The sequence below is a fragment of the Sinocyclocheilus grahami genome, unplaced genomic scaffold, assembly GCF_001515645.1.
Source record: "Sinocyclocheilus grahami isolate Dianchi unplaced genomic scaffold, SAMN03320097.WGS_v1.1 scaffold1091.1, whole genome shotgun sequence".
NCBI lineage: Eukaryota > Metazoa > Chordata > Actinopteri > Cypriniformes > Cyprinidae > Sinocyclocheilus > Sinocyclocheilus grahami.
This window is the reverse complement of record NW_015506270.1, coordinates 327,578-348,192: the sequence shown is the minus strand read 5'-3', so window position 1 is coordinate 348,192 and position 20,615 is coordinate 327,578. Positions and strand designations below refer to the sequence as shown.

General features: G+C 37.3%; 1 protein-coding gene across 2 annotated transcripts; it reads right to left on the bottom strand.

Annotated features, from left to right (window-relative positions):
* Window positions 1-527: 527 nt before the first annotated feature.
* On the bottom strand, window positions 528-19,546 carry glis2a (GLIS family zinc finger 2a). Of its 2 annotated transcripts, none has more exons than XM_016252186.1 (7): window positions 19,267-19,546; window positions 11,620-11,772; window positions 6,094-6,233; window positions 5,277-5,447; window positions 4,483-4,616; window positions 4,204-4,322; window positions 528-2,015 (listed from the first exon to the last, which is right to left on the bottom strand). In XM_016252186.1, exons 2-7 carry the CDS (start codon window positions 11,753-11,755, stop codon window positions 1,381-1,383), a joined length of 1,335 nt encoding a protein of 444 aa, XP_016107672.1. In that variant the 5' UTR covers window positions 11,756-11,772; window positions 19,267-19,546; the 3' UTR covers window positions 528-1,380. The 2 variants fall into 2 exon arrangements, with proteins under 2 accessions (XP_016107672.1, XP_016107673.1); XM_016252187.1 differs by lacking the exon at window positions 19,267-19,546 and adding an exon at window positions 19,133-19,160.
* Window positions 19,547-20,615: the final 1,069 nt, after the last annotated feature.

Below are 20,615 nucleotides of genomic sequence, written 5' to 3'. Positions count from 1 at the left end.
CCACAAACTGAATGACACTTTTAAAAGTAATCTCAATACGAATATCTTCTTTTTCCATACTTGCATTACAATGATGCCTAAATTCACGTGTGGCATTTAAAACGTCTTATTTTGGTGTTTTATTTTTGTTTTGTTTTAATAAATGAACATATCCGGCCTATAGTTGTGGAACACAGGCTAATGTTTCTTTGTTAGCTCAAAGCAGGTGCTTTTTAGTATAATTCTAAAGAAGTGCGTCGTATGTACAGTCATGAACAAAAATATCGGTATATCAAGAAGGAATATCAAAAATACCTCATCAGGCATTATAGGAGAAAATTTAGAGCTGTTAAACTGGCAAATGGAGGTTTCAAAACGTATTGAATAAAAGGGTGCCGTTAATTGTGGCCAGTGTGTATTAGAGAAAAACATTTATTTCATAATGATATTTCCCCACATTTTAAATTCTTATTATTCAATGAAAGGTTAGATTTTTGTGATTTTTTTAAATAAAAGATCAAAAGGATTAACAATGGCGATTAATTTTCACAGCCTTCTTTGATCATATTTACCAAGGGTGCCGATATTTTTGGCCATGACGGAATGCTTTTCATGTCACATCCTGTTCTCTGTTTGGTCACTCTAAATAGCCTCCAGGAGACTCTTAGGTAAATCAGCATACTATAATTATGAAGGACCACCTTCTAGGAATTTCTTACCAACATCACATTACATACGTTCTGACATTTTTGATGACACACTGATTAATATTGCACACAGATGGTGCATGAATATTAATTTGAATGAACTTTGTTTTGACTATTTAAACATTGTGTAATTTCCCTAAAAGCTAGCACCTCTTTCCTTGTGAATAGCAAGTACTAAAGTGAGTGACTAATGGCTCACACCAGGAACAATAACTATAACAGTAACTATCTTCGTTCACATAAATGAAGAATAACATTCTGTTCATTGTAAGTAAACACTGTAGTTGCTTTAAATACTCAAGCTCGGGAAAGATAAATCCATTTTTCAAGCTCAGCTGGAAAAATGGATCGTCCTGAAAGTGATTCCAACAACAATTTCATTCATTTAAAACATTATAGTTATTGTCATTGGTGTGAATGGCCCATAAGGTTTTGTTTAGCGTTTTTTGGAATATGTGAAACCGGTTTAGCTTTTGTAGTGTGAACAGAAAACAGACAAACTGGGATTCACACCAAATTCGTGAACAGTTCAAAATCCAAACAAAGTCTGAACTCTCAACAAACATTTTTCCAAGTTGTTTTTTTTGGGACATAACATAACTGATGTGATTTCAGCGCTCGCAAAATGACACCGTAATCCGATTTGAATCCAAATCAGATTGTTGTGCAGTGTGAACAAGGCCCATGAGTCTCTTTATGTGGTTGCCACCTGTTTCAAGAACAGCATGCCCGGAGGAATCACGACCCATGAGTGAGGGCCCCGTCCTGCTCCCATCCTGCCTTCATCCTCATCATCAACATCATCTTCTTCCTCAACCGCTCTTTCAGCTTGACCCACGCCGAGACCGAATGGCGGCAACAACAAGGGGTGCAGGATAGGCACCTTCCCAAGCCCAAGAGCACCAGAGCTGGGGTACAGTACCGGCCCGGCTCCTAAAAGCGGACTGAGCCTGGACAGATCCAGGGGGTGATTGCTAAGGGCCCCGGCGAAGGCGTGAGCCCCAAATAAGGTTGTCGCCGCACCCGGTAAGACGAAACGAGCCACTCCTGGGTAAGAACGATCCATCCGTCGGCCATCCATCGATGAGACACCATCCGAATCCAGCCTGTTGGTTCTGGGCGAGGCGGCGCGTTCCTGCACTACGGCGTGGCCGTGGGCCTTGATGTGTTTGCGGAGAGAGCTGGGGTCGGTGTAGCGCTTCAGACAGCCCACCATTTTGCAGCAGTAGGGTTTATCCACATAGTGTGTGCGCGTGTGTTTGAAGCGGTCGCTGGAGTTCGAGTAGCGCTTGTTGCAGCCTTCGTAAGGACAGATGTATGGCTTCTCTCCTGAGAGGGCAGAAGAGCAAGAGATAATCAAAGGCTGTACCAGAGGAATGCAGGGGTCGAGACAGCTGAGGTCAGACAGTCACAACCAGACTGCACAGGCCTGTAGAGACTTGTCATTTTGTGTGGGAAAATGTGGATGTGTGACAAAAAAGTACTGGTATTTTGGTATTAAGGTCACGCTTACATTAAAAAAAAACAATAAAAGTCAAAAGGCCCATTCACAACAAGGATGATAACTATAATAACAATTAATAAATGAATAGCAGTCCACACCACAGCTATAACGATAACGGCACAGAGGAACGATATTGTTGGAATTTGTTATTTTTTTCGAGCTGATGAACGATAAAAACACTGACAGCCAATCAGAATCCGTCCTGCTTTAGCATTTAAAGCTTGAGCATTTAAAGTGGCACATGCAAAACTGCAGCACATGCTTATAATCAGTGTTGGGGAATAAATGTAATACAATATTTGGTAACACTTTATTTCGATAGTCCACTTTAGACATTCTACTAACAGTAAGTAACTTTGCAACTACATGTCAACTAGCAGTTAGTAGAGTATTAGTAGTCTGCTTAATATCTTCTAACACTTTCTTTGACAACTTATTCTACTAAGCCTAAACCTACCCAAACAGTCTACTCTGAGAGTTAGTAGACATGTAGTTGCAAATTAATGAGAATTAGTTGACATGTAGTTGACATGTAGTTACAAAGTTACTTATAGTTAGTAGAATGTCTAAAGTGGACTATCGAAATAAAGTGTAACCCAGTATTGTATTACTTCCTAAAAAGTAACTTATTTATTTTAGCTACTTTTTAGGGAAAGTTATGCGATATGTTACTTTTGCATGACTTTTTCTCATCTGGGCTGGGCTTGCTTGTTTGTTTTTAATATAAAAAAAGTTATATTAAGGTAAAAGGTAAAAGACCTTTTACGCCAAAAGTGAAATGAATACACCTCAGGCTTTAGGAAATGTAAATTCATGTCTGTACAGTGGAAGAAAGTTCTACTAAATTTTTCTATTTCTTTTCTTTCTTTCTTTTTTACACTTATTAGTATGGTTGAATTGGGTCATCAAAGGTCAGCAGCAAAGACATTGGTTAATAAAATGGATTAAGTACATAAAGAATAATTGTGTTATTCAACATAATTACTGCAGTCAAATTCTGAGTTTGCATTTAGCTGTTTTTATTCATTTTGAGAAATACTGAATCGTTTTTTGTGCAAGTGAGATGATAAATGCATGTTCACATTTAGTTTAGAGCTACAGTAACATTATGTTTACACAGTGAACAAAACGCTTCTGCACTTACTCCCGATTTATCTGGGAACAGGAGAGCTGTCAGTCAGTCAATGGGAGAACAAAGTAACTGGCGTTACTTATTTGAAAAAGTAACTCCGATGTTTTCTTGTAAATTAAAAAGTAATGTTACTTTACTAGTTACTTTAAGAAGTAATCTGATTACCTAACTCACGTTACCCCAAACACATGCTTATAATAAACAGAATGTTTTCATCCGTTGGTGTGGATGCTAATATAGTTATTATTATAGTTATCTTTATAGTTATCGTTCTTGGTGTGTATATATATAAATTCTACAGTTAAATCTACAGACTCAATTTGGTACAAAGAGCGTTGTAGACTATAGATTTATAAATATAAAAATAGATTGAATTACAAAATATATACAAAGATGTAAAAATATGTATTTATACTATAATTATTACATAAAATAATTTGTATAAATATTTTAATATTTTGTATATAATTTACAATTAAATATATTGTAAACTTAATGAATACTTTAACTGTATACTTTACATTTGATTACTTTTGTATTATACTTTAAATATCTGAATGTTTACTGAATGTTGCTGTTAGACACATGAAAAAAATATTTTAAGGCTATATGACATTGCTTAATTTTTTAATATTAGCATTAATATGTAACTCTTTAAATAAATCAATGTCTTGAACAGCATAATAGTTGTTTCTCTATGGTTTCAAAGCTGATATCAAGAGTTGTCAAATGATACTTGTATACTGGTATCTATGTCTGAAATGTCAGTATTGTGAAAACCTATTCTTGTTTAAATGAGAGCTAACTGGATTTTATGTGTGTACCATATCTGTGTTTGCATTTTTTGTGTTTTTTTTGTATTACAAAAGTGTGTTTCTCACCTGTGTGTGATCGGGTGTGTATTTTCAGGTTCTCCAGGCGTGAGAAACTCTTGTGGCAGGTAGGGCAGTGATGAGGTTTCTCGTTGGTATGAGTACGGATATGAATCAGCATCTTATACCTGCGTAAGCAAATAGATCCCGAATTACTGCTTATATACCCTATGCACACCATCCAAGAGCAAGCATCAGACAGGCTTTAAAGTTTCTCAATATCTTGGAGTGGGTGGAATTCTAACTGCTTTGTGCTTAAATCCTATGAATGTGTGTATGTTGTCTGACCTGGCATTAAAGCCTCTTCCCTTGCGCGCACAGCCCTCCCAGCGGCAGCAGTACCCTGAATTCTTCTCTGGTTTCACATGCGAGTCATTCACATGGTCCACCAGATCCTGCAGGCTCTCGAACAGCAGATGGCACTACAGAGTCAAGATCGAGAGCATAGCAGGAGCAGGGAGGAAAGGAGCACAAAATGAATAGATTATAAATAGCTCTTTTAATATCTAACATCATGCGCTTAAAGGAATAGTTCACCCAAAAATGAAAATGCTGTGATTGTTTACTCGCTCTCAAGCTGTTCCAAACTTGTTTGATTATTTATTTATTTTTGTTCTTTAGAACACAGAAGGAGCCATTTCGAGGAATGTGGTAATCAGTTGGTAAACAACTGGGTAAACAGTTGATGGTAGCCATTGACTTACATTGTATTTTTTTCCATACTATGGAAGTCAATGGCTACTGTCAGCTGTTTGGTTACCAACATTCTTCAAAATATCAGCAGAAGAAAGAAACGGATACAAGTTTGCTATGCACTTTCTAAAGTGTTCAGAGTGAATTTAGTGGATTTAGTCTCTATTATATTCTGGTCTCTAAACATGGCTCGGGTCTTTCTTTTAAAGTAAGTCTAACAGATTTTGTTGCAAAAATGGACTCATCCGTAGAACAAATAGTGTTACATTATTTCCTCTTTTAATACATTTACTTTTTTCACTTGGAAACATATTATGGAATGCATTTAATTTAGTCTTCAACCTCATCATCATGGCTCAAAACAGTAATACCAGCTTTCTCTCACTCACTTTTAGCCAGCGGCAGGCCAGCTGTTCGTCACTCGAGGGCTCAGGGGAGTGCTGACCAATCAGCATCGAGGAGGGCAGGCGCAGGGGACCCTCTGCACCAATTGGCAGAAAGAACTGGAAACCTGGAGGAGGAGAGGCGCTGTCCTCGTGGTACGTGGTGCTTTCGGATTCCTGAAGAGGCAGAAGAGCTTTTGTATCAGTAATTCATTTCTGAATCATGTCCGACTCATCTTGGTTGAGAAGTAAGAGACCACCTCATGGCCGAACAAGTCCGGACATGTTCCCAAACCTACCCTCTATTTTTGATCCTAGAAAGGGTTCAGATTAGGACACCGTGTGAGACTGGACTGAAATTAATTAGTGTGGAGGGGAATTGAATTATGGTAATGGTGTATAAGGCAGTCTTTCTTCCAGCAGAATTACATTTATTTGTCAAAGAAACTTTGTCTACACCCCGAAAGCTAAAGACTTCTGAGATCATATTCATCTCAGAAATAATACTTTGATTCTTGAAAGTGATCAGAATCATTTGAATCAATTTACCACATAGATAAAAACAGACTCATTTTCTGATTTGCTGTGAATTTTCTGACGTCGCTGAGACTAAAAGGTCATTTTCAACTATGTAAGTTGATGTCAACTAGAGTGATCTAGGCTTATATAAATAAATAAATAAATATATATATATATATATATATATATATATATATATATATATATATATACACACACACACATACAATCATTTAACAGTGTTGTTCAAAATCAACTGAACCATTTGAAAAATGTTGCAGAGTTTGAGGTACAAGTTACTCACTGAGGCCAGAAGAGGCGCTGTGGGGCTCCAGCTAGCGCCGCTGTCTATGGGAGAGGGTGGTGAGGGAGAGGAAGATGGAGACAGACTCAGATCTACCACCATGGACGATGAAGAATCTGACATGTCCTTGTCAGCTGCATCTGGAGATAAGAAGAAATGAGGTTAGCTTTTGTACAACTGAGACTGTTATTGACTGTCAGACTATAGATTAGTGATGGTTTTTAGTGACTCTTTCTGTAGTTACACTGTTACGACAGTAGGTGGCAAAAGTCCCTGCACGGGCCTCAAATATAGGCCCTAGCTCGGCCCTGGCCCGAGACGCTCAGGCCCTAGCCCGGCCCGTGTCTGACAGCTTATCAGAATTACCGCCCCGTGTCCGACCCGAGCCCGTCTTTTTTCCCCCTTCTCCCAAAACAGTGATCATAGCCTATGTTTGATCAATTTCGCCTTCTCAAATCATCACGACTTGCCTAAAATAAAATCTATAGATATAAAACAGTTCAAGCATATAACAATGTTAGTTTAAATGTTAAACCTAGATGAATGTGCGCTGTTAGATGCATATCCAAGCGTTTGTGCAGAGAGTGGAAACTCTGCAGGACATGGAGGTGCCAACACGATAGAGGTCGACCGATAGTGGATTTTACAGATACCGATAGCTAGGTTGGACCACACAGGCCGATACTGATTAATCAACCGATAGTTAACAAAAATTAAAATAGTGCATTTATATTTTAAAAAAGTGCTGAACCATACTTTATACATGAATAAAAATATTAATATTAATTATATATTGATCATTAAACTTCAAAATTTAAAAAATTTATTAGTAGATGTTGAAATGAGCACACTCTAACTAGATGGCCATCTTTAAATATCTGTCACAGTCTTCAGCTGGTGTGCCCAGGAGGGCCACCAGATGACTGTGTTCTGGGAGCACATGGCTTGTGTTGTGTTTGTCTGTTGCCATGTGCTCTCTCCTGTCTATTGTCTGGCCCCTCCCATCTTGTTACCTCGTTATTGTTTTAGTTGCTCCACCTGTGTCTCCCTCGTTAGCCTCCTCGTTTGGTTCCTATTTATTCTCCTTGTCTGTCATCCTGTGCTGATCCGTCATTTTTCATGGTGTGTGTTTCGTGTCTGCATGTGTGCAGCTTTAGGCCTACCTGTCTGTTTTTCCCCTTCGGGGTGGTTTGAGTTTGTGTTTGTTTCATTTTTTACTAAAATAAAATACCATTTCTCCAGCGATTGAGTCCTCGCTTCATCTCCCCGCACGTACCGTGACAATATCTACACAAAGGCCATTGCATTGAAATTACATGCATATGGATATTGTATGTATACTCTCACACTTTAATTAGTTCTCTTCTAGAACACGTGATGATTACCTAATCAAAATAACAAAATATGGCAGTCGGACACCGGGCAAAAAGCACAGCGTCGCGTCTAGGAGAGCTCGCACTGGACGAGTTGTGTTCAGTTCAAGCAGCGGCCTAAAACAGTTTATTTAGTCACCAAACGGGCAAAAGTTCACTTCAAGAATGATCAAAAAGTGGCATAGATGAGTTTGAAGTTCGGTGTTTAAAAAAGACAAAAAACCCCCCAGCAAAACAAAGAAAAAGAGCGATCTATATTATAGCTCTCTATATGAAGCATACAGACTTTATTAGAGCCACAGAAGGACAAACGTTTCACTGAAAAAATGCACAATACACAGTTTTACAGCCTAGGGTGAAGTCATTATGTACATTAACAATGATTTGGGACTAATATAATGTGATTTCATGTAAAACTGTGTGAATGGCACTCTGTGGAGCGGCAGGATTTCTGTTTCTTTACCGCGTCCCAGCTTTAAATCTGCAACTTCGCTGGATGGCAAATGCATTAAAGTGACCAGCTGGATATAAACTAATGCAAATAGATGTTAACAATCATGACATTTAGAATTTGCATCAGACTTGCGTGTGTTTTGGTCACATTGTTTTAACCGCTTGAAGTGCTGCTAATGTTCGCGTCCTCTCAGCCTTGATAGCAAACATACTTCTGTCCTTTCTCCACTAATGCAGCATCCAATTAACAAATTAATTACTTAGTAATGATATAAAAACATGCACTATAGTGTACTGTGTACACACGTTTCGTTGTCTGTTTTAAATCTGCGCATCTGAAGTGTCCCACTCTGTGAAGCGCAGTGTCACGTGTCAAAACAAACAGCACGTGCTGTCAGTGATTTCGCCTCTATAGAGGGCACTCTCGCTCTCGTACTGTATAATGACAGCGGAGCTTCTCAGCCGCTCCAGCAACAGACGCAACCTGGAAAAACTATTAGCATGGATTTTTGCCGATAGCCGATAGTTCTGGCAACTATTGGTGCCGATTAATCAGCAAAACCGATACATCGGTCGACCTCTACAACGCGATCACTTGCATTTTGTTTCAGTGGAAACAACTTAAAATATGCCGTAATTTTTGCTCATAAAGGTAAGAATAATACATAATTCAGAACTGTAAAGACAAAAAACCCCCCAGCAAAACAAAGAAAAAGAGCGATCTATATTATAGCTCTCTATATGAAGCATACAGACTTTATTAGAGCCACAGAAGGACAAATGTTTCACTGAAAAAATGCACAATACACAGTTTTACAGCCTAGGGTGAAGTCATTATGTACATTAACAATGATGTGGGACTAATATAATGTGATTTCATGTAAAACTGTGTGAATGGCACTCTGTGGAGCGGCAGGATTTCTGTTTCTTTACCGCGTCCCAGCTTTAAATCTGCAACTTCGCTGGATGGCAAATGCATTAAAGTGACCAGCTGGAGATAAACTAATGCAAATAGATGTTAACAATCATGACATTTAGAATTTGCATCAGACTTGCGTGTGTTTTGGTCACATTGTTTTAACCGCTTGAAGTGCTGCTAATGTTCGCGTCCTCTCAGCCTTGATAGCAAACATACTTCTGTCCTTTCTCCACTAATGCAGCATCCAATTAACAAATTAATTACTTAGTAATGATATAAAAACATGCACTATAGTGTACTGTGTACACACGTTTCGTTGTCTGTTTTAAATCTGCGCATCTGAAGTGTCCCACTCTGTGAAGCGCAGTGTCACGTGTAAAAACAAACAGCACGTGCTGTCAGTGATTTCGCCTCTATAGAGGGCACTCTCGCTCTTGTACTGTATAATGACCGCGGAGCTTCTCAGCCACTCCAGCAACAGACACAACCTGGAAAAACTATTAGCATGGATTTTTGCCGATAGCCGATAGTTCCGGCAACTATTGGTGCCGATTAATCAGCAAAACCGATACATCGGTCGACCTCTACAACGCGATCACTTGCATTTTGTTTCAGTGGAAACAACTTAAAATATGCCGTAATTTTTGCTCATAAAGGTAAGAATAATACATAATTCAGAACTGTAAAGGGTAAGCGCAGTGTCACGTGTCAAAACAAACAGCACGTGCTGTCAGTGATTTCGCCTCTATAGAGGGCACTCTCGCTCTTGTACTGTATAATGACCGCGGAGCTTCTCAGCCACTCCAGCAACAGACACAACCTGGAAAAACTATTAGCATGGATTTTTGCCGATAGCCGATAGTTCCGGCAACTATTGGTGCCGATTAATCAGCAAAACCGATACATCGGTCGACCTCTACAACGCGATCACTTGCATTTTGTTTCAGTGGAAACAACTTAAAATATGCCGTAATTTTTGCTCATAAAGGTAAGAATAATACATAATTCAGAACTGTAAAGGGTCTACTTTTTAGGGCTGGGTTTTGACACAAATTTTACAATTCGATTTGATTCTCATTCACAAGCTTACAATTCAATTCGATTACCAATTCGATTCGATTCAATATCGATTATTTTGGATACATATCAGGTCCAGTACATGCCAAATTTTCTCAAGGTAAAAAAAATCTCTCAACTTATGCTGTAAAATATGCATGAGAGTCAGGTGGTACTGCATTATAATATTGAAGGTTAAAAATGACTGATTTGTGCTGTACAACTGCTTAAATTGCACTTAATGAAGTTTTTATAATAATTAAGTTACAATTACTTCAGTTAATATTTTTTACCCAGCCCTACTACTTTTATTTGTGTGCACTCTCAATATCAACAAATCGTTGTGCTTTTATAAAATAAAGAAAACAACCAGGATGCGCTTTCTGCCGTCTCGGTCTTGAACAGGAGCGCTTCACAAAAATTAACTGAAACTCAGTGAATACATGCCTCACAGACATAATAAATATATCTATAGAAAACTTTAAATTACTGCTTAACAAAATAAAACAAATCGAAAGCAAAAACACTTTCATTATGTAATCCGTAAAGATGCATTTCTCTGTAAAGGCGCGTCCAATGAGGAGATGGCGAGTCAGGATTGGCAACTTCATCCTTGCGATACTGACTCAGAAAACACTAGTTTTAATAAGTAATCCAAATAGTTATATATTACTATAACATAGTAAATACTTTTGCCGGTGCTTTGCAGCAAGCTTTAGCCTTTTACGTGCGTTTGAACGCAGATCTCTTCCAGCTGCGCTGAAGTCACTTGCGCTTGCTGCTGCTGCTGGAGAAGCCTAAAAGAAGGAGAAGCTCGGTGCGCATCTGAACTATGACATGAAAATCAGCCTGAAGTCCGGCCCTAGGGGCGTAAAAAATCGGGGCCCGGGCTGAAATGCAGGGCTCTAGTCACAGTAAGTGAGTTGCTGATTCATTCATTGAATCAATTTGTTCAAGCACACTGATTAATTCAGGAATGAAACAAGTGACTGTCTTTTTGAGTGAGTCATTGAATCACTCATTCAACTAATTTGTTCAAAACCCTTGAGGAACGAAACATGTACGAAAGATGACCTACTACTTCTGGTAGATTCTGATTTGTGCCTCTGATGAACATTTTACTATCATATGAGGCTACAGGAGAGGAGTTGTAATGTCAGTGAAATTACTCAATTGTTGGTCACATGACAATGATAACAAGACAAATGTAGTACGTCCGAATTACATTCATACTACACACATTCATATTATATAGAACAAACTTTTTTAACAGTTGCAAAGGAATTACTCAAAAGAACAGTTGCAAAGGAATTACTCTAATTATTCAAAAGAAGTGCCTATACAGTGAATATGCTTTTTTTGGATGCAGCCACCTGTCATTGAATCGTTCATTCAACATTTTGTTCAAAACAGCTGATTCATTCAGGAACTAAACAAGTGACTGTCTTTATGAGCGAGTCATTGAATCATTCATTGAACCAATTTGTTAAATAACGCTGACTGATTCAGGAACGAATCAAGATACTATTCAGCTGATTTGTTCAAAAACTCTGATTCATTGCAGGAATGAAACAAGTGACTAAATAATCCACATAACTGTTAATCTCATAAATTGCATTATCATTCAATTGAAACGTATATGACTGTATGCATGTTATAACCGTAGTGATATGTGTTTCATCTATAGTTTAGTTATGTAGTGGTTTGTGTGGTCAGTTGACTAACCAGGGCTTTTGGCCTTGTGCAATGCGCGAGATATTCGAGCACGAGAAAAGTGCAGCGGGGCACAGATGGACGTTCTGAGTGTCCTGTCACGGCCAGAGGGAATCTTCAAGTCCAGGGGCTCGTCCAGCGACAGCATGGCTTTGATCCACCAGCCTGAGAAAATCAAACCATATTATATATACTGTATATATTGAAAAAAATATTTTATTTTTATCATTTCGACTCTTCACAGTGGCACCAACACTGACAGCTGTGATTTTGCAGCTTATTTTGTAGAAGGAAATACCCTCTCTCTCCCTCACACACACACACACACTCACTCCTATACATGTGCAGCTCCATGTTCACTTCAGCAACTGTAAGTCATTTACATTTCTTTCTGCCAGACAGGTCACGCACACACACCCACACACACACAAGCTGTTCATCACACCAGCAGCCCCACTGCAGTCAAAACATGCAGAACGCATTACAGCGATATATAGATCTGAGTTCTTTGCTTTCCTTCATTCTTTTCCTCCCCCACCAGCCTGAGAAAATCAAACCATATTATATATACTGTATATATTGAAAAAAATATTTTATTTTTATCATTTCGACTCTTCACAGTGGCACCAACACTGACAGCTGTGATTTTGCAGCTTATTTTGTAGAAGGAAATACCCTCTCTCTCCCTCACACACACACACACACTCCTATACATGTGCAGCTCCATGTTCACTTCAGCAACTGTAAGTCATTTACATTTCTTTCTGCCAGACAGGTCACGCACACACACCCACACACACACAAGCTGTTCATCACACCAGCAGCCCCACTGCAGTCAAAACATGCAGAACGCATTACAGCGATATATAGATCTGAGTTCTTTGCTTTCCTTCATTCTTTTCCTCCCATCTCGGTTTCTTTCTGTGATGCAGAGGAAAAGCTGATGAAGACTAGCCCTCTGGCTCCACATATATGTACAATTATTTGTACAAGATGGTCCAAAAGTCTAAGACCACTAGCTGAAATTAGGAATGCACCATAGTTAAAATTCTGGTTGATAATTATTTTCAGCATTGGGGTAACGCATTACTATAGTAGGCTAACGTGAGTTACGTAATCAGATTACTTTTTTCAAGTTAGTAGTAAAGTAATGCATTACTTATAAATTTACAAAAAGTATCTGGGTTAATTTTTCATATAAGCAATGCAAATTACTTTGTTTTCCCATTTATTCACTGTCTCAAAGTATTTACTTTCCATAAAGTAGTAAGTAACGGGTTACTTTTTATAATATTGTAATGCATTACTTTTAAAAGTAACTTTCCCCAACACTCATCATTTTCAGGTTATGGCCGATATTAAAGTTCTTTACTATTTTGCATAAATAAATTAATCAATCATTTAAAATGTTTCAAGAAATAGTTCACCCAGAAGATTTGCTGAAAATTTACTGCTGCATGTTTGTAATAAACAAATCCATCAAAGCATTTTAACTTCAAACCGTTGCTGACGGCACCCATTCACTGCAGAGGATCTATTGCTGGGCAAGTTATGTAATGCCAAATTTCTCTAAATCTGTTTGGATAAAGATATAATCTCATTTACATCTGTGCGAGTAATTTTTCAGAACAGTTTTAACTACAAGTGAAAAAGTGACTTTTAAACGACACCTTTTTGGACCATATTATACGGGAAAAAACTGTTAATAGGTTAACAGTAAGTTCCCGTACTATATACAGGGAAAAACTGTAAAATATCTAAACAGACATTTCATGTAATTTTACAGTAAAATGCTGTTAATTTGACAGTTTTTAGAAGTAAAAATAACAAATCAATGTATAATTTACAGTCAAAACCTGTAAACTGATATTCCCAGAATTCCCTGCATGACACTCCACATTTGAAAGTATTTTGTTTAAATAATCATGTTTTTTTTAATAGTTTTTGTTATTAGTTATGTATATTTGGGCTTTATGTTACATCTTCTGTTGTTTAATGAAAGTTTAATGCATTATTTAAGTATCGTGTGTTACCATGATGGTGTTTTGTGTTTGCATGAATGACTCTGTGCACCTTCTATATATTAGTATATACTTCTGCTTGTGGCGAAGCTACTTGTGATGAGATCTGTGCGAGTAATTTTTCAGAACAGTTTTAACTACAAGTGAAAAAGTGACTTTTAAACGACACCTTTTTGGACCCCACTGAACATCCTCTCTTACGGTGATGTGCATTACGTAAACATTCATCTACACTATAAAAAACAAGTGTAATTTTAACTGTAAAATTTTGTAAATACGCTACGGGAAACAGTAAGTTCCCGTACTATATACAGGGAAAAACTGTAAAATATCTAAACAGACATTTCATGTAATTTTACAGTAAAATGCTGTTAATTTGACAGTTTTTAGAAGTAAAAATAACAAATCAATGTATAATTTACAGTCAAAACCTGTAAACTGATATTCCCAGAATTCCCTGCATGACACTCCACATTTGAAAGTATTTTGTTTAAATAATCATGTTTTTTTTAATAGTTTTTGTTATTAGTTATGTATATTTGGGCTTTATGTTACATCTTCTGTTGTTTAATGAAAGTTTAATGCATTATTTAAGTATCGTGTGTTACCATGATGGTGTTTTGTGTTTGCATGAATGACTCTGTGCACCTTCTATATATCAGTATATACTTCTGCTTGTGGCGAAGCTACTTGTGATGAGTGCTGATTCTTCATGTGGCTTTCTCTTTTACCACCTGCATTATTATGGTGGTTGCCAGTATGTTAAAGGTACAAAACCTGCTATTAAAAAAATTTTAATAGCAGTGTGCATTGTTGAATTTACTGGTTTACATTAAAATTTTCTTGTTTGTAAATTACAGTTTTATACTGTAAAAATTACAGTTTTTGGCCGTAAATGTGTTTACAGTTTTTCTATATTTTTTACTAAATTATTCTGGCGACCACAGCTGCCAGAATTATTTTGTAAAAACTACAGAATTGTTTTTACAGTGTAACCATATAATTATTTTCTTCCCTTACACGGGAATGAGGAAGTACAGCACCTTCAACACACCCCAACATTCATCATGACCCAAAGTTATGTTTGTTTTCTTACAGAGAACATTCCCACCGTTGAAATGCTGATCTCCGAGCAAACACTTGTGGCTTTTCATTTTCAGCTCCTGCATGCTTTCTTTTCCTCATTCCTCTGATTCCCTCTTTGTGATATTACACAGTATTGCAAAAGGTTTGAGTGCTGAACACTTCCCCTCGTCTCCATCCCTCTGTCAATCCCTCACTCTCAGTCTCTGGCATAGGGTTTTGTTTTCAATCTAACTTCTTCCTCGAGCTCCACCCTTACTTTCTGGCCTTTATATAAATGCTAACACTGAGACATACTGTTCAAACACCACAAATATTGCACACATTTCTGAATGTCGACCTCCTGGTAACATTCAACAGGTTTTCAAATGGATTTTGAGTAGCTATTTTACAATGTGTCCAACCACAGTGACAGTGAGGTGGTGTTTTTGTGAGGACAATGAGGAAAAGTGCCAAAATGTTCAAATGATGGAATAAACCTTTTCTTTTTTTTCTTTTGGAGAAAAATACCTACTTTAAATATATACTTTTATGATTATATTCTCCACACAGACACACACAAGGTGTTTCTCTATTCTGTTTCTCATTCCTCCACATCTGCAAGTGTCTGAAATTCTGGCCCTTTACCTCCTTTTGTTGACTCACACCGAAAAGCTGTGGGTGATCATTCCTTTCCTATTTCTCTTTTTCACTCTCTCCTTCCAAAACTCAGTGATGCAATCCCATTATTTAGCCTGCAATCTCAGTGTCTGGCATGAGAAAGAGCCAGAAAAAGAAAGCATGGAGTGCTAGTGTATCTTACTAGGAGTTTTCCTTTTTACTTTTTAATTGCATGGATCCTCAAATATGATATATTACATATATATTATGAGTAATAATTTATATATTTAAAAAACTGTCATTTGAAACATGACATTAATTTCTGTCATTTGTTTTACAATTTATTTATTTAACCATTTAATTTGGTGGCAAACAAATAAATAAATAATCAAATAAATAATATTGTTACTATTACTTACATTTTATTAGTAATTATTCATGTTAATAAAATATATATATAAAAAGTGTCATTTGAAATGATCTGCTTTGTATAAAATTCATAGTTTAACTTATTTGTCAGTTTATTGAAAGGGGTCATATGATGTTGCTAAAAAGAACATTATTTTGTGTATTTGGTGTAATGAAATGTGTTTATGCGGTTTAAGGTAAAAAAAACACATTATTTTCCACATACTGTACATTATTGTTTCTCCTCTATGCCCCGCCTTTCTGAAACGCGTCGATTTTTACAAAGCTCATCGGTCTGAAAAGCGAGGTGTGCTCTGATTGGCCAGCTATCCAGTGCGTTGTGATTGGCTGATTACCTCAAGCCTGTGACGGAAATGTTACGCCCCTTACCATACTGTGATGCCGTGTCCCGCACGATGAGGCAAAAATATTAAAACCCATTATAAACGAGGAATTTGTTGCATCCAGTGGGGACATAAGTACTGATTATAATGACTTATACTGTCTTTTTACGCATTGCATTGCACCGTGTAAACATAAAACCATGTCTGCATTTGTGATCGGAGAAATGACAAACAACAAGCGCTACTCTCTACACTGCTCAAAATTTGCATTGGCGGTGCCGGCAACAACAATACTACAGCAAGAATCAAAGTTGCGCCTTCTTTCTTTGCGTGAACATTTGGGCGGCGTTATGCAAATCTTCCCACATCGTGACGTAGGTATGTGGAGGCGTGTTAGAACGAGCCGTTTTAGGTAGGTGTGGTTGACTCTTAATTTTTATAAAGAATATCTCTTTGGATTTGAGACTTTAGTCTTTGCAACTTTACAGACCTTATTTATGCATCAAGAGCTTGTAACACTCCAAAGAGAAAGGAAAAATTGAAATCGCATCATATGACCCCTTTAAATGATATATATTACTCATATATTACTAGTAATAATTTATACATAAAAACAATTGAAACTATATTACATTACTTTATGTAATTAATTTGTTAATTTAACCATTTAATTTGGTGGCAACAAAATAAATAAATAACATTATTTATATGCTACTACTTCATATTACTTGTAATTATGTATATTAAATGTATATTAAAAGTGCCATTTGAAATTATATGCTTTGTATAAAATTCATAGTCTAATCTATGAACTTTATTGGTCAATTTATTTAACCATTTAATTGCTATATATATATATGTCATGTAATTGTTTTTTTTTTTTATTCAATGACATTATCTGGAAAATATCTACTTCTTTATTTAAAGTTAACAGTGTACGTTATATAATTTATTTAACAATTTAATCTAAAACAATGTTTAAATTAGTTTAAACAAGTAGCCAACCATTTAAAGCAATATAATACTATGTGCATATTTGGGTTTTCCTTCTTACTGTAATTTTATTTTATTTTTTTAGATTTTCTGAGGACCCGCTTAAAAACACTCTCTGGCATTCATCCATAACAGGATGAGGGTGGAGAACAAAACACAGCTAAATAATGAATCACTGATGAGGAAGAAACAACATCATCCGACAGAAGGCAATGAGCGCCACATCACTCCCTCTTTCTCTTTCTTCATCGCTCCTTCACTTTCCACCCCCTGCGTCTGGCAACAGGACAAGGTCAACACAGTCTCCCCTCCTCTAAAATTCCCATTCCTTCTTCTCCCCTTCCCTCTCTCTGTATAGTCTGTCATCCAGACACACACACACACACACACACACATGAATATATAAAAACAGTACCTACACATGGCTTGTAAAAATTAGACTTGATTTAGGACCTTAAAACTGTACGACCCATTTAACGGAATGTACTGTTGTTGTTGTTGTCATTAGCGAAAAATGAAATATGGTGTATTTATTCGTAAGCTGTCTTTTAAATTAGATATTTATCCCATTATGTTACTGGAGCTAAAGTGGTCAAACGTAAACATGTTGTTTTCAGTTACCAAGCTAACAATTTAGCCTACTAGTTTAGCGTTAAATAGTAACAAAACGCTTTTCTGATTTGCTACAACAAGATATCACAATAACGCAGGATGAGATCTTAGTTTGCACCGAGATAAAATTGAAATATACCCCATCAGGACACAAAACATAAGGGTCTTGTATAATGCTGAAAGGGTTAAGTTAGCAAGCTAACAGTTTCGCCTACTAGTTTAACATTAAATGGTTATGAAAAGCTTACGCTACGACAATATATCACAATAACGCAGGATGAGATCTTAGTTTGCACCGAGATAAAATTGAAATATACCCCATCAGGACACAAAACATAAGGGTCTTGTATAATGCTGAAAGGGTTAAGTTAGCAAGCTAACAGTTTCGCCTACTAGTTTAACATTAAATGGTTATGAAAAGCTTACGCTACGACAATATATCACAATAACGCAGGATGAGATCTTAGTTTGCACCGAGATAAAATTGAAATATACCCCATCAGGACACAAAACATAAGGGTCTTGTATAATGCTGAAAGGGTTAAGTTAGCAAGCTAACAGTTTCGCCTACTAGTTTAACATTAAATGGTTATGAAAAGCTTACGCTACGACAATATATCACAATAACGCAGGATGAGATCTTAGTTTGCACCGAGATAAAATTTAAATATACCCCATCAGGACACAAAACATAAGGGTCTTGTATAATGCTGAAAGGGTTAAGTTAGCAAGCTAACAGTTTCGCCTACTAGTTTAACGTTAAATGGTTATGAAAAGCTTACGCTAGGACAAGATAACACAATAACGCAGGATGGGATCTTATTTGCCCTGACGTAAACCCCATCATGTCAAGAAACACAAGGGTCTTGTTTCATGCTGAAAGGGTTAATTTTAAGATAATTAACTTCTGAGAGTAAACTGCGACATTTTCACATATTTTACTGCATAAAAAATAAACGTGAAATATTGTATTATGTGCAATAACGGCTGCAGACCAATACAAGACAAGTAAACTAGCATAGCTGAGAAATCTTGTGAGACAATGTCAAATAAAAACAATAGCGCTCATTGCACAAACATATTTGACCGCGGAATGTCAGGATTGACCAATCAGCATCAAGTACTCTAAAGCGCCTTGTAAAGTGACATTACAGCGTCTGAATTTAACACAAATTAACCTCCCACCCACCCGCCCAGGTGTCCTCCGTTCACACCTGTAGCTGCCCTGACATGACTGTCACAAGTTATATAACACCAGGTGGTCCCTGTTTATGACAGAGTCTGTTTACCAAACCTATTCCTTGGTATTCGACATCTGTTCAACATGAAAGAAACTGGGTCAGTCAGACTGTCTGGATCAAACTGACGCAAAACAACACACACACACACACACACAACCGTAATGCTTTTCTAGACGTGAGCTGATACAGATCGTGTTTGTCCAGATGTGCGCGACGGTTTTACCTCGATAAAGACGCTCCGTCTGATTCCGAAATACGACGCAAAACAACACACACACACACACACACAACCGTAATGCTTTTCTAGACGTGAGCTGATACAGATCGTGTTTGTCCAGATGTGCGCGACGGTTTTACCTCGATAAAGACGCTCCGTCTGATTCCGAAATACTTGACGACTTGAAGCGCGCGGTGCGTTTAACGCTTAACGAATGTCTTCATCAAAAACACTCCTGGATCCAGCTGACCGTTTCCAACTCACGCGATAGGCTATACTTAGACCAAAAACGCAAACTGTTGCTATTAGGATAAATTGTCCGGATATATAGAATTGTGTCAAGTTGCGATAAATCGTTATAAAATAAATAAATTTCAAAGGAGCATCGTTTGCTTACGACGCCTGTCTACTGTCTCCCGGCTCCTTCCTCAGTCAGAGAAAGAGACGGAGGGAGAGGGAGGAGAATAAGACAGAGGGTGGAGGACATGAAATGATGATTGTTTTTTCCCCTCCAGATGTGGTTTCTCTCTCTCTCGCAGATTACTGTATTATTCTCCCTCCATCAATCCCGCCCTGCTGTGTGACCACGGCGTGAAAACCGTCTGAGTGTCTTCTTGCCGTAGGCTATCCTCAACTCAACTCTCACTTTGCTCGTATAACGGGGGGAAAAACCCATGAGAAAAACATTCTAACTTTGCTTACTTTAAAGACATTCATTTTAAAAAGGTTTCAGCATGTAGCCTATATTCAGCTGGATTTCTGTTTCGACCACCAAATGTTTGTTAAGATGTTTCTGTGCAAATTAGCCTAACAAAAAGTAATGGTATTGAATGATTATTATCTTCATGTACCTAATATACAAGGCACTGTAAGCTACAGAAATACCATCAGGCCTATAGCCGTGTCTCAAAGTAAATTGTATTACCATGTTAAAAAAAACATGGTAATACTGGTATTTTTAGTACTTTTTTGATAGTGTAGACATCTGGTAAATAAAAGCACGCCATCTGGTGGTCACATAAGGTGCAACAAATTAGAATCACCTCAATAAGGGGGGGGGGGGGGGGGTTTAAAACCCATGAGAAAAACATTCTAACTTTGCTTACTTTAAAGACATTCATTTTAAAAAGGTTTCAGCATGTAGCCTATATTCAGCTGGATTTCTGTTTCGACCACCAAATGTTTGTTAAGATGTTTCTGTGCAAATTAGCCTAACAAAAAGTAATGGTATTGAATGATTATTATCTTCATGTACCATGATATAAGGCACTGTAAGCTACAGAAATACCATCAGGCCTATAGCCGTGTCTCAAAGTAAATTGTATTACCATGTTAAAAAAAAACATGGTAATACTGGTATTTTTAGTACTTTTTTGATAGTGTAGACATCTGGTAAATAAAAGCACGCCATCTGGTGGTCACATAAGGTGCAACAAATTAGAATCACCTCAATAAGGGGGGGGGGGGGGGGGGATGATACTTTTGCTGG

What these genes read in the sequence shown, in the direction of transcription:
- glis2a (XM_016252186.1), bottom strand. Translation starts at nt 11,755, where the DNA reads ATGCTGTCGCTGGACGAGCCCCTGGACTTGAAGATTCCCTCTGGCCGT. An exon ending in GCACAAGGCCAAAAGCCCTG is followed by an intron (nt 6,234 to 11,619) that starts GTTAGTCAACTG and finishes TCTTATCTCCAG; the next exon opens with ATGCAGCTGACAAGGACATG. An exon ending in GGAAGAGGCTTTAATGCCAG is followed by an intron (nt 4,323 to 4,482) that starts GTCAGACAACAT and finishes TTGCTTACGCAG; the next exon opens with GTATAAGATGCTGATTCATA.